Consider the following 15,151-nt stretch of genomic DNA (forward strand, 5'->3'; position numbering starts at 1 on the left):
CTTAAAATCTACAGTTGAAAAGAAAATTCCTAAATTTGCTACCTACTGGTATACTGAAGGTTTATTATAGTCTATTCACATAGGGGACATAATTTCTATCACATAAAAGATATTCAAAGATTGTTCTCCATAAGCAGACACGGGACCTTTGCTATTTGTGAAAGACCAGCTTTAAAGTAAATGGAGAACAAATGCTGTCGTACTCATAACAGCTACCAGAAAATGTCCAAGGATACTGGACACGTGCTGACCAGAAAGCTTAATCCACTACCTAGAAACTGATTTCCCTTATGAAGGGCCCCAATGGCAAAGCAGTAAGGACTAGTTACTCCCACTTAATTAAACAGGTGATTTCACAGACTAAGAACTCCTGTTTTAGAAGAAAATCAAAACTGTAAAGCCACATTGTCATTCTGCGTAAGAGTTGTCCTCAGAATATATTTAATCAGGAGCAACCTGTTCGACAGGAGTTGGGTAATTCCCCTTGTTTATTACACCTAAAACTGAACCATCCCTGGAAGGAGTACGTAAATGTTATGTTCTATACAAAAATCTACCTGAAATGACCAGTTACTTGAAACAATTACCTGAAACATTTAGGCAAGAAGGAAAGGAAATTCTTTCCCTCAAAATAAACTGAAAATTTCCACCACTTTTCAGCTTTTCAAATCTATGTTATGGGTCCTTAAAAGGTGTATTCAGATTGTTAGATTCCAGGTCTGTGAGAAACTCTTCAGAACATTTAAACCCCATAGAGGCCAAGCAGTTGAAATACACGTAAGTAGTTATATAGCACAGGTCTATACATGTCAACAATGTACAGCTTGGGTTTCTTATTGCCACATAGAATGGGAAACTTTCTACCACAATCATCTAGTTTTTCAAGAGAATCCAAAATTTTTAATAAACTCGGGTTTTAAATAGCGACAATATGTGTATGTGTCTGTGTGTTGTTTTGTTGTTGCTGCTGCTGTTGTTGGGTTTTTTTTGTTTTGGTTTCAGTTTTGGGGTCTGGGTCTCCCTATAGCCCCAGCTAGCCTGAAACTATGTAGACCAGGCTGGCCTTGATCTCACAGAAATCTGCCTGCCTCTGCCTCTGAGTATTGAGAGTAAAGGTGTATGCTAGCACATCTGGCTATTGTTTTAAATGCTAGGGAATTAACCCAGGGCCTTGAGCATCCCAAGTACATACATGCTCCTCCACTGAGCTACATTCCCAGCCAACAAAAACTTTTTTAAAACAATGAACAAATCCATTTGACCAGTAGCCTGTGAGCAGTTCCCAGCTTCTGATACTGAAGGTTTTTTTTCAAAATATTTTAATTATTATTTTAATTTTGTGTGTATGAGTATATTGCCTGCTTGTGTGTAAGTACACCCACGTCGTACAATGCCTGAGGAGGTCAGAACATGGTGTCGGATCCCCCGGAACTGGAGTTACCGACAGTTGTTAGCCACGGGGCTTTGAACCCCCCGTCCTCTGCAAGAGCAGACAGTGCTCTTCACTGCCAACCCATCTCTCCAGCCCCCTGATACTGAAGTTTTAATACTAAGATGCCATCTCCAAAGAAGTAACTTTCCAATATCATAAGATAATTAAACTTAAATTCAATATTTTCATATATGGGGAATTTTAACCAAAATGGTTAGGTAAAATGTATTTGACCATATTTACTAAGCCCACAAAAGTAAGCACACTTAGGCTTTATTAAATATTTTATATTGACCCAAATATCATCATGTTCAGAGTAGTAAATTTTTTTTCAACTTCTTAATTTAACTTGTATAATTGGTGGTGGAGGGGGTAAAGAGCTGGGGAATATTTCAACAGAGTACACTTGTAAGTAAAACTGAAAGCTTTATTTTGACTCTTTTATGATTATCATTATTATTATTATTTTTCTCCTAACCCGAAACATATTTCTGACTGACTTTTGGGTTTTGTTGTTGTTGTTTGTTGTTTTTATGGGGGGGGGTGTTTTGTTTTGGGTTGTTGTTTTTTGGTTTTTGGTTTTTTTTTTTTTTTTTGAGACAAGGCCTCACTACGTAGCCCTAGCTGGCCTGGAACTCACTATGTAGACCAGGCTGGCTTTGCACTCACAGAGATCCGCCTGCCTCTGCCTCCTGAGTGCTGGGATTAAAGGTGTGTGCCACCACGCACAACTTTCTTTTTTAAACAATTTTTTATTATTTATTATTTTATGTGTGTGTGTATTGCCTGCATGTAAGTAAGTGCACCCGTGTTGTGCAATGCCCACGGAGGAGGACAGAAGAGGCTGTCGGATCCCCTGGAACTGGAGTTACAGACAGTTGTTAGCTGCCATTTGGGTGCTGGGATTCAAACTTGGGTCTTCTGCAAGAACAGCCAGTGTTCTTAACCGCTGAGCCATCACTCCAGTCCCACATCTGACATTTTTACCATCTTTAATACAAAGTTATATAAAGCAAAGTAATGATCTCTTTGAACTTGTTTATCGTGAGAAGAGGCCTCTTAAAGTCAAATGATGGTGCCAGGCTTGGTAGCTCATGCCCTGATCACAGTACCTAAGAGGATGAGGCAGGAGGATCAGTCATAAACATAAGTTCAAGGTCAGCCTGGGCTACATAGAGTTTCAGACCAAAGTGAGAGACCCTGCCTCAAACAATAAAAAATAAAAATAAAAAAGTAAAATATATGTTGTTAAGTATAGTTTTCACAAAAAAAATTTACCACAGTTAGTGGTACCCCATCTACCTGGTCTCACCCTAGCTAGAAACCTGGTAACTAGATCACTTTTCCATTTAATTCTTACTGTGTTCAATCAGTCATTAAATTCAATGAACAGATCCACAAGATCTATCCAAATTGTCCTTCCAGTCATTTCAACCACCACCAGATGTTAGACCAGAGGCTTAAAAGTGTGGTTAGTGGGACAAATACAGTTCATTGAATACTTCGTCTGACCCATATGGTATGATTTTTAATCTGACTATTTCCCAGCATTAAAAGGTGGGACAGCACTCAGGAGGCTGAAGTGGAAATATCACAAGTTAAAGGTTAGTCTGGACTACATGAGATCCTGTCTCAAACAAACTATAAACAAACAAATTAAATTGAAATTAAGTTGTAACAATTGTACCATATTTTATCTAAGTACCATTGACAAATCCTTTCCCAAATGTCATAGTAAAAAGTCTAAATTTTGGAATGCTCAGGCCAAAAAAAAGTTGGGACAAAGTGGCCAGGTGTGGTGGTACCCACCTTTGATCCCAGCACTCAGGAAGTAGAGGCAGAAGGATCTCTGTGAAATCAAGGTCAGCCTGGTCTATATAGCGAGTTCCAGACCCGCCAGAGCTACATTAGTAAGACCCTGTCAAAAAAAAGCAGAGGGGTGGGGAACGGACAAAGATAAATTCCCTATTATAGCATGCAAAGCTCTTCTTGATTTGATCCCTATATTTCATTAAGATAAATTGCTTATAGTTCTCCAAAAACATCATGTTCTCTCCCATTTTTGTACCACTAAAAGGGTTTCCTTTACAGAATACCCATCCTTCCTTTCTTTGGCTAACTCTATTTTTCCTTCAGGATTAGGTCAAATATGATCTCTTCTGGGGTACTTTCCTAACCTCCTCCTCTTCACACTTTCTCTGTACCACACTGCCTACTAGGGAGCTCCTTCAGGATGCATCAGTAGCATCCTACACTATTATATGACTACATTAGTTATGTTTATCTTTATCTACATCCTCCAACTAGAGTGAATTCCATGAAAGCAACCACACTTAAACTTCAGCCTACAATGTAAATAAGAACACAGAAGGGCTTCCTCAATTAACTCTGAAGTAGCAGTAGATGAATTTGCAAAAGGTCTCATGTGCCAAATACTACAGCTGGGTCCTGGTGTGACCCGTTTAGCTTTTGTTGTTGTTGTTTTGTTATGAAACAAGAGTTTCACTGTGTAGCCCAAGCTGGTCTCAAACTGACAGTCTTCCTGCCTCTGCTTCCCAAAAGCTGGGATTGCAGGGGTACACCATCACATCTAGCTGATAATAAGATTAACAATAAATGAGAATGTGAACAGGATTTGAAATTTTAGCTACAGCTTAGCTAAGTTTTACTGTTCTAGTTGCTTGATAGTCTCTCATTACTTCACTTTAAGATCACAACTGTCATTTGGATACTAATAATTGCTCAAGACTCTAATCCATCTATTTCTAATTAATTCATTTAATATAATTTTCCCTAATTTGAGGAGAAAAAAAAAAAGAGCAGTATTCAAAGTCTTTTTTCAGGGGACTTCAGAGATGGCTCAGTGGTTAAGAGCAGTGGCTTCTCTTGCAGAGCCAAGGTTTGGTTCCCAGCACCCACATGGCAGCTAACAACCATCTGAAACACCAGTTCCAGGGGCCCTAACACCCTCTTTTGGCCTTTGTAGGCACTGTACACACATGGTGAACTTCTATACATGCAGGCAAAACACTCAGACACATAAAATAAAAATAAATAATAAAAACTTCTTAAGTCTTTTTTTTCAAAATTTAACAACATCAATGTGACAAAACTTTTAAGGAGAATTCTTATATGTAAGAGTTCATAAAAAGTGAAGAAGCAGGTCTGGAGAGATGGCTCAGCAGTTAAAAGCACTGACTGCTCTTGCAGAGGACCAGGGTTTGATTCCCAGCACCCACATGGAGGCTAACAACCATCAGTAACTGCAGTTCCAAGGGATCCAATTCTGTCTTCTGACCTCCATGGACACTGCACATCACAGGGACACTTACATACAGGCAGGCAGTACAGTCATACACATAAAAAATAAAAATAATAAATAAAATATTTTTAAATGAAGAAGCATTGTGAGGTTTACATAGGGAAGAGTCACTCAAACCTATTTCAAAGTCACACCTATATTCAGTAAAATAGGCAACATTATTGTACAAAAATTTTAAAAGCCTATAGGGCTGATGATGGCTCAGCCAATTAAGTTGCCTGCTGCCAAGCCTGATGATCTGATGATGGATGGAGAGACCCAACTCTCAAAGTTGCTCTCTGACTTCCACTCACACACATTGGCACACAAACATGTGCACGCACGCACACACAATAATAAACATAAACAAAATTTTAAAGTCCAACTTACCCTTTCTATAAAAATTTCAATTGCTGAAAATGCAGAACTCAAGAAATCACAGATGTCAATTTGAAATAAGAATTTCAGAATCTGAAAGTCTGTGGCATGTTCTGTTGATTTAGAAACATAAATACATTATTATTTGATATATGACTTCTGAATCTAACTTCTTCAGCTACTGAATTGGAGAACAAATAACCATTTCTTACCGTTTTGAGAAACCATCTGAGTGTTGAGCAGGCTGTCTTCCACAGATCTGTCTGCTTCCACCAGAGCAGGCCTTTCAGAGTCTTCTAAGGATTTTGAACGTTCTCGCCTTTCAGGAGATGAGGTTTTTAAATGCAGTTCTTCATGAGCTCGCAGAGGTAACTCTATTTCAGAGACAACATCTGTAAATAAATGAAGAGAGATGTCTTCTTTACAGTGCTTGCTTTGTTGCCAGCTTCCCTTCCATTTTCTGGAAAGTCCACCCTTTGAAACTTCGTTATGGTCATTGTGACACTTCATCTGAGAAAGAATGCACAAAAACATTAAGTCTAGCCTGTACTAGCTCCTTTTGCTAGTGAAATAAATGACCACAAGCTTGGGGCTTAAGTAATAAAAATTTATTCTGTTAGAATTCTGGAGGTCCACGGCTGGAGAGATGGCTCAGCGGTTAAGAGCACTGGCTCTTCTTGCAGAAGACCCAGGTTTGAATCCCTGCACCCATACGGCAGCTAACAACTGTCTGTAACTCCAGTTCCAGGGGATTCGACAGCCTCTTCTGTCCTCCGCGGGCATTGCACAACATGGGTGCACTTACCTACATGCAGGCATTACACACATACACATAAAATAAAAATAATAATTTTTAAAAAATGAATTCTGGAGGTCCAAAATCCCAAAACCAGGATATTTGCAGAGCTGCATTCCTTCTGGAAGCTTGGAGAGGAATTCATACCCTTGCTTTTTCTATTTTCAAGAAGCCTCCTGCATTCCTTGGCTCATGGCACTATCCTCCATTTCAAACTCAGCAGTGGAGCATCTTCTATTCTCTTCCTTGCTTAGACCGTCCTGTTTTCTTCTCATAAAGAACCTTGGGATTATATTGTGCCTAAGTAATTATCTCTTCATCTCAAACCCCTTGAGTGCACATGCAAAGTCCTTTTTGCATGTGAAATAACATGCTCACGGGGTCTGGAGCTTAAGACATGGGCTTTGAGGGACCCTTATTCAGATCACCACACAGTCCCTCTTTATTTCCCAGCTAAGGAAGAATATAAAGAAACAATGACAACAACAGAACACCCAAGCATAATGGCACATGTCCATGATCCCAACATTAGGAGGCAGAGGCAGGAGAGAAATGACCAATACGTCAAGACCAGCCTGGGTTACTTAGCAAGACCCAGACTTTAAGAAAAAAGGAAAATAAATTACGCTGGCAATATGGCTCAGTTAAGCGCACTCGTTGCTCTTCCAGAGGACCTAAGTTTAGTTCCCAGTACCCTATGTGACTCACAACTGCCTGTAATTCCAGTTCCAGAAGATTTGATGCCCTCTTCAGACCTCCACTGGCACCTGTACTGGAGGGGAGAGAGAGAGAGAGAGAGAGAGAGAGAGAGAGAGAGAGAGAAAGAGAGAGCGAGGGCGAGAGAGAGAAATAAAATTTTAAAAAGAAAGAAAGAAAAAAGAAGGCCAGGTGTGGTGGTGCATGCCTTTAATCCCAGCACTTGGGAGGCAGAGGCAGGCCAATCTCTGTGAGTTCAAGGCCAGCCTGGTCTACATTAGGGAATTCCAGGCCAGCTGGGGCTATATGGAGATGCTGTTTCAAAAAGACCAAAATAAAATAAAATAAAATAAAATAAAATAATAAAATAAAATAAAATAAAATAAAATAAAATAAAATAAAATAAAGAAGAAGAAAAACCTCGGACTGGTTCAGTCCCGAGAACCCTCATAGTGGCTTACAACTGTCTATACCCAGTTACAGGAGATCCAGTGCCCTCTTCCAGTCTCCTCAGGCACCAAGCACACATACAGTACACTTATGTATGTTCAGGCAAAACACTCATACATACACATAAAATGAAATAAGAAATAAATCTTTTTTAAAAATAAAATGAATTTTTTTAAAAAATTTAAGTAAAAGAAAAACTGGAAACTATCATAACTGTCAACCTTGTTGTACTGTGTGAGCTTATGACTAAGAGTCAGATAATAAACAGGTCCCACTACACTAAGATTTCATTCTTTGGGCTGGCAAGATGGCTTGGTGGTCAGATGCCTGGCAACCTGAGTTCCAACCCAGGGCCCACACAGTGTGGAAGAAGAGAACCAACTCCAAAAATTTGTCCTCTGACCTCCACATACATGCTATGGCAAGCACATGCAAATACACACACGCACGTGTGCGCACACACACACACACACACACACACACACAGAGGTAAAAATAAAAATAAATCTTTGAAAAATAAAAATATTTTTAAAGTGATTTCATTTCTTTTAGAAATCTCTTATTCAAGAAAGGGTAATAGCTGGACATCATTCCATGAAACAGATTTTACTTACTTTACCTATTAGAGAACTAGGGGACCAGAATGAGAAAATTATTCATAGTAATCCTATTTAATAAAACAGAACAAATAGTTATACCAACACGTAAACAGGATAAATGGTCATACCAAGAAAAAGAATATTGGAACTTAAAGTAGTTGAATTCCAAGTTCTAAAATATAGTCTCCTAGGTTAGCATATTTACTAATATGCTCTATTAAACATAAGAACCATTATCATTCTAACTTTTTGGTGGATATTACATATGTGTAGGGGTACACACATGCCACAGCATGCATGTGGAGGTCAGAGGACAATTTTGGGGAGTCATTTCTCTCCTTGTACCATGTGGGCCCCAGAAATCCAACATTTGTACAGACTGGTGCCCATATCCCCAGGATATTTGAAAGAACTTTGAAAATGAAAACGTGCCAATCATGCTAACCTTGAATTCTGGATCCTCCTCCCTCAGCTTTTTGAGGGTTGGGACTATAGGCAGGTGCCATCATGCCTAACTCACAAGTAAAAACTTTAAATGAACCACAGTATACCAAAACTCAACTTTACAATGAAAAAAAAATCTATGCACATCTCTTGACAACCTATTTTTAGAAGATCATCTGGGCTGGGGAAATGGCTGATTGCGTAAGGTCATTTCCAACAAGTCTAATGGCCTGAGTTCAATCCCTGTAACCCACATGGTAGAAGGAAATAACCAACTTCTGCAAATTGTCCGTTGACTTCCACTTAAGTACCTAGGCATGTAGAGGCACACACACAAAATAAATTAAAATATAATGTAATAAAATAAATAAAACTCAATAGAATTTTAAAGTATTATATTTCCCACAGAATTAATTTTTTAATTTCCAATTTAAAACGCACACAGGTCAAGAATTGCCACATTTAGAGTGTTGCATCATATAATTATGTCAATGTCAAGTCAACAGCCATTAACTTATTTCAAGAAGATCAGTGATGAGTCAAGTGAGATAGCTCCTTAGGTAAAGGTACTAGCCACACAAGCCTGACAACCCAAGTTCAATCCCTGAAACCCACAGTGGAAGAAGAAAACCAGCTCCCAAAATTTGTCCTCTGACATTGACAGGTGCATCTTGTAGCACACTTGTGCCAGCACTCACACACACATCAGGGACACACACACACACACACACACACACACACACACACACACAATGAAAATAAATAAAATTTTTCAAAGAAGTGGCTGGAGAGATGGCCCAGACGTTAAGAGCATGTACTCCTCTTGCATAACTTTGGATCTCAACACACACAGAGAGGCGCACAACCATTTATAATTCAAGGGGATCCAACACCCTCTTCTAGTCTCTGTGAGCACGAGGCATGTACATGGCACACGAAAATACATTTTAAAAAATTATCATTTTTATTTTATGTGTATGAGTATACTGCCTGCACATGTGTAAGTGCACCCATGTTGTGCAATTCCTGAGCAGTTATAAGATAGCATCAGATTCCCCTGGAACTGGAGTTACAGACAGTTTTTAGCTGCCATGTGGGTGCTGGGAATTGAACTGGGGTCCTCTGCAAGAGCAGCCAGTGCTCTTAACCATTGGGCCATCTCTCCAACTCCAAAATTAAAAAAAAAAAAATTAAAGACAAAAATCAGGCCAGTGAGATGGTTCAGCTGGCAAAAGCATCTGCCAAAAACCTGCTCCCTGAGTTCAATCCCTGGGGCCTACATGGTAGAAGAGAACCTACTCCCTCAAGTAGTCCTTTGATCTGCACAGCTCACCATGGTAAACACACACACACACACACAAACTAAATAATAAATAAATAAATAAATAAATAAATAGATATAGATAGATAGATGATAGATAGGAAAACAATAAATAGTTTTAAGACAAAAGTCCAAGGTGAATAAACACATATCAGTAAGTTAAGAATACTACCTGCAAACATTAATAGTAAAAAAAAAATAGTGATCAAGTCTGGTTGTTTGTCTGCTTTTGTTTTATGTGGTGCTGAAGATCCAGCTCCAGAGTTTTTATACATTTGTTTGCCTGTAACAAGGTCTTCTACATTACCAGGCTGGTCCTGAACTCCTGGACTCAAGGGACCTTCCTGCCTCAGCCTTTGGAAAGCGAGGACTTCAGGCAGAAGCTACCATTCATGTTCACTGAGAATGCTGTGAATACAGGAATCAAATAATGATCTACAGTAGTGTTTAATAACATTCGGAAGAGCATATTCAATAATTATGCTCAAATTTATAGGTGATGTGGTTTTTTTTTCTTCAAAATACTAGTTTAGGGTTTTTTAAAATTTATTTATTTATTGCTTTTATATACCTGTGTGTGTGCTTGTGTGGATTTACATGTATTATATGAGTGTAGGAACCTTCAGGGGCCAGAAAAAGGCATCAGATCTCCTGGAACTGGAGTTACAGGCAGTTGTGAAGCATCATGTGGGTGATGTGAATGGAACCTGGGTCCTCTATATGAACAGAAAGGGCTCTTTACAACGAGGTCATCTCTCCAGCTCCCAAAATACTATTTTAAACTGTATTTGAAATGAATACATATCAAGAAAAATGGTGAATCTATATAGTGTTTTCATAGTTCATTATAGTTTTGGGATATTATTTTCACTTAAACCTACGCTTTAAAATCTGCATCATATATATACATATATATATATGAGCATGAGTTTCTTATGATTAGTAACAGAATTTTAAGTCAAATAGAGCAATGCTTTTTAATATTTAACTATATTTTGCAAACTCATTTAAATAAGCCCAGTTGGAGTCCTTTTGTAAAACAGTTAACACTATAATAAATAATTGTTCCCTAATTTATCTGTATTACAAATTCCTCCAGCCATGTATTAGTTTTTTCTAATCTCAAGTCTCATATTTTCACAATGATTTGGAACCAGTAATTCATTTTCCTATGCACTCATTCTAACTAATACAAGCAGTTTTCGTTTATTATTTCTAAAAGAGTTATTGAAATTATCAGGAAAAATTGACTGTTTTAGCTATTTCATTAACATTCAGAAAATAGGACCGGTGGTTTTATCTAACTTCCTCTTTTGAGTTTTTTTTCAAACAAAGTAAATTTTTAGGCCAGGCGTAATGACACAGCTCTGTAATCCCTACTGCTTGGGAGGCTAAAGCAGGAGAATCACAAGTTCAAGGCCATCCTAGGCTACAGAGTTAAGTTCAAGTAAGTTCAGCCTGTTCAACTTAGTGAGACCCTATCTCAAAATGAAAGGTAAAATGACCAGGCATGGTGGTACACACTTACAATCCCAGCACTTGGGTTGTAAAGGTAAAAGGATCAGGAGTTCAATAACAGGTTCAGGTACATAGAAAACTGAAGGTCAATCTGACCTACATGTGATCCTTCATTTTAAAAACCTCTAAATAATAATAGCTGGGTGTGGTAGCACACACCTTTAATTCAGGCACTCTGGAGACTGAGGCAGGTGGTCTCTGTGAGATCAAGGCCAGCCTGGTCTACATAAGTGAGTTCCAGGCCAGCTGGGCTACAGGGAGACCCTGTCTCAAAAAGACCAGAAAAAAAAGGGGGGCTATGAATATGAACAGAGAGGTTTCAAAAGAAGAAATAGCAATGCTAAGAAAAACCTTAAAAAGTATTCAACATCCTGGGGCTGGAGAGATGGCTCAGTGGTTAAGAAAACTTGCTATTCTTCCAGGAGACCCGGGATTGAATTCCAGCACCCACATGGCAGCTAACAACTGTCTGTAACTCCAATTTCAGAGGAACTGAAGCCCTCTTCTGGCCCCCCCTGGTCTTTGCACAACACGGGTGTACTTACATACATGCAGGCAATATACTCATACACATAAAACAAAAATAATAAAATAAATTTTTTAAAAAGTATTCAACATTCTTAGTAATCATGGAAATGAAAATTAAAACTACTTTAAGATTTCATCTTACCCCAATTAGAATAGCTAAGATCAAGAGAACAAATAATACCAAATAACTGCTGGTGGGATGGCAAACTGGTGCAATCACTATGGAAAGTAGAGTGGAGAACTCTTTAAAAATTAAAAATGAATCTACCGTATGATCTGGTATTAGCACTCTTTGACATACACCCAAAGAACTTAGTATCCTATTGCAGAGATACTCGCTCAGTCATGTTTGTTGCTGCTCTTTTCACAATAGTTAGGAAATGGAAACAACTTAAATGTCTCTCAACTGATGAAGAGATAATGAAATGTGGTCCATTTACACAATGGATGTCTACTTAGTAATAAAGAAAAATGAAACCATGAAATTTGTGGAAAACGGATGGAACCAGAAACTATTATACTAGACTAACATAAACTCTGAAAAATAAGCGGCATATGTTTGCTCTCCTTTGTGTATCTGAGCTCCAAATTCCTAGATGTGAGTAAACATCCTGATGTAACCATAGGAGCCAGGAAAATGAAAAGGAACCATGGGAGTAAAGGGGAAAGGATCTGGAGAGAGGGGAACAGTAAGAAACAGGTGTTGTCGTTTTAATGGACATAAAACTTAAAACCATGTTTTTACATATTGTGAATACATGCTTTTAAAAGAGCCTTTTCACTGGGCGTGGTAGTGCACGCGTTTAATCCCAGCACTCGGGAGGCAGAGGCAGGTGGATCTCTGTGAGTTCAAGGCCAGCCTGGTCTACATAGTGAGTTCCAGGACAGCTGGGGCTACAGGGAGACCGGGTCTCAAAAAGACCCTAAAAATTAATAAATATAGTTGTTGATTAGTGAGTATTCTGAAGAACATATTTTTTTACTTTTTTCTTTTTTGCATGGTGTGCATGCGTGTGCATCTAGAAGCCTCAGTGGATGCCAGGCATCATCCTCAGTTGCTCTCCACTTTATTTATTGAGGCAGAGCCTCTCACTGAACCTGAAGCTTGCTAACTCTGGTTAGTCTAGCTAGGCAGCTTGCATAATGGAATCCCCTGTCTCCACCTCTCAAATGCTGGGATTACAAACAGCACACCTGCTTGGTTTTATGTGTTTTAGGGGGATCCAAACTCTAGTCCTCATGCTTATGCAGAAAGTCCTTTATCCACTGAGTCATCTCCCAGCCCAAATGTGGACTTTTCATCTGATTTATACTTATAAAAGTGAATTACCTCTGGCCAGGTGTTGTGGCACACACCTTGAATTTCAGCACTTGGGAGGCAGAGGCAGGTGGATCTCTGTGAGTTCAAGGCCAGTCTGACCTACATAGCAAGTTCCAGGCCAGCTGGGGCTACGGGGAGACCCTGTCTCAAAACAAACAAACAAACAAATAACTAAATAATCTCAACAAATACATTATAAATCTTTTCATACCAACTTAACTATATGCTTTCCAACATCATGAGATCTTTCATATCTGTGGGAAAGTTTACAACTTCATCATTTTCAACTATATTATTATTATTTTTTGGTCTTTTGAGGCAGGGTCTCCCTATAGCCCCAGTGTCCTGGAACTCGCTGTGTAGACCAGGATGGCCTTGAACTCAGAGATCCACCTGTGTCTGCCTCCCAAATGCTGGGAATAAAGGCGTGCACCACCACGCCCTGCATCAACTATATTATTTTGACCCAGTATCTGTTTAGAAAATTCTAATTCTGTTTTCTCTGAAATATTCTGGAGACTCCAAGGGTTATCAAAGAACTTTTTCAAATATGGCAGAGTATCAGAATTCTCTGTGTTCTCTAAGACTCTTTCCTTACCTGTTTGATCTTCTGTTTCCATCATTTTTATCATTTTTCTTTCTTGTTCTTTTTCAGGGTCAAATTCATTTGCTATAGGATGTTTATCTACTCCATCATCTTCTTCATTTTTTCCATCATAGGAAATAATTTTATCTTTATTGGCATATGCAAAGCCTAGCATGCCAAAACCAAAGTCCAACCAACTTGGACTGAGAATTGAACTGTCATTAATGGCTGTGTCTTCTTTTTCTGTTAGTATTTCTTCGAATGGAACCAGGGATTTTTCATCAGGTGAATTAGGAACATCTTGTAGTGATGGATTGCTTTCTTTGGTCGATAGCTCAAGTCCTGTATCCTCCTCTCCAAAGCCTAAATAACTTGCAAATCTACCACCAAACCAGCCAGTGGCTTGAGGTCTGAGAATGTCCTCTGACTCGAACACTAGTTCAGACTGTTTCTCTGGTTCTGAACTGAATTCTGGTAACTCTGAATCAAACTCTGATTCTAGATCTTGCTCAAGTTCTGTTTGGGGCCCATTATCATTTAATTTCTCTAGGTCGTTCTCATCTTCCATTGCTAGTTTTCTGCTTCGAAATGAGGTTCCTTGTACAGGCTCAGTAACTGTTCCCAGCACCTTCTCTGTAGATTCTTCTCCTCCCAGTCCAAACCATCCTTGCACTCCAGGTATACTTAGGGATGGAGAGATACGGTCCACCTCTGGAATATGATCCCGTCCCCCACTTCCTAGACCTACTTCCTCCCAGTCCTTTGACTCACTAGCACTTTTGATTTCCTTAGGAACCTCTGACACTGAAATCTGGTTTTCAAACAAAGTATTTTCAGAAGTTGCATAAAGGTCAGGTCCTACCTGGAAATCATTTATATATATATTAAATTGTTGGTCTTCATCTTCGTATGGGTACATATTTTCATCATTGTCATTTTTTAATTCACTGTCTTCACTTCCAAACATGAAGTCTTCTCCAAGAAGACAAAGAAAGTCAGATTCCTAAAAGGAAAAAAAAAAAAAAAGGTTGGCATAAATGTATTAAATATCCTCATCTTTCCCTGAACACTTTTACAGTAGATGATTACAGCCCAGGATGTGGTTTCACATCTGTAATCCCAGCACTTTGGAGGCTGAGGAGAATTGTGAATTCAAAACTAGCTGGGCTACATAGAAAGACCTTGTCTCAGCAGCTGAGAGTACTTGCTACTCTTTCAGAGGACCTGAAATGGAGTCCCAGCACCTATGTCTGGTGGCTTACCCACCACCTATAGCTACAGTTCCAGGACATCAACACGCCTCTTTTGGCCTCTGAGGACACATGTACACATGTAACATATACTCATAGAGACACGCATATACACATATTAGTTTTTAATCTTAATAAAAGACTTTGCCAGGCCTGGTGGCATACACCTTTAATCCCAGTACTCAGAAGGCACAAGCAGGCAGATCTCTGAGAGATCAAAGCTAGCCTGGTCTACATAGCAAGCTGTGGCTACAGGGAGACTCTGTTTCAAAAACACAAACAAAAGCAATTATCAATAAAAAATTAAAATTAAAGACATTATCTGAAAACTAAATAAAATACAACAGAACTAAAAAAAAAAGTAAAAGGATGACTATGATTTTCTTAAAACTATGTAACTACAAGCCAAGCATAGTGGCACATGGCCTTTAATCCCAGCACTCAGGAGGCAGAGGCAAGTGCATCTCTGTGAGTTCAAGGCCAGCCTGGTCTACATAGTGAGTTCCAGACCAGCCAGGACTACTGGGAGAC

The 15,151-nt window shown here is 39.0% G+C and overlaps 1 protein-coding gene across 5 annotated transcripts in view; it reads right to left on the bottom strand.

Moving 5' to 3' along the window:
* The window catches only part of Mia2 (MIA SH3 domain ER export factor 2), a 119,447-nt gene that overhangs the window by 92,977 nt on the left and 11,319 nt on the right, over window positions 1-15,151 (bottom strand). For all 5 annotated transcript variants that reach the window (XM_029561577.1, XM_029561576.1, XM_029561575.1 and 2 more), the window contains 3 exons: window positions 13,383-14,373; window positions 5,324-5,503; window positions 5,124-5,224 (listed from right to left, as the gene is read on the bottom strand). In XM_029561577.1, the coding sequence (XP_029417437.1) occupies window positions 5,124-5,224; window positions 5,324-5,503; window positions 13,383-14,373 (1,272 nt within the window). The remainder of the gene's footprint in view (window positions 1-5,123; window positions 5,225-5,323; window positions 5,504-13,382; window positions 14,374-15,151) is intronic.

This window comes from Nannospalax galili, unplaced genomic scaffold, assembly GCF_000622305.1.
Source record: "Nannospalax galili isolate Female #2095 unplaced genomic scaffold, S.galili_v1.0 scaffold1594, whole genome shotgun sequence".
Classification (NCBI taxonomy): Eukaryota; Metazoa; Chordata; class Mammalia; order Rodentia; family Spalacidae; genus Nannospalax; species Nannospalax galili.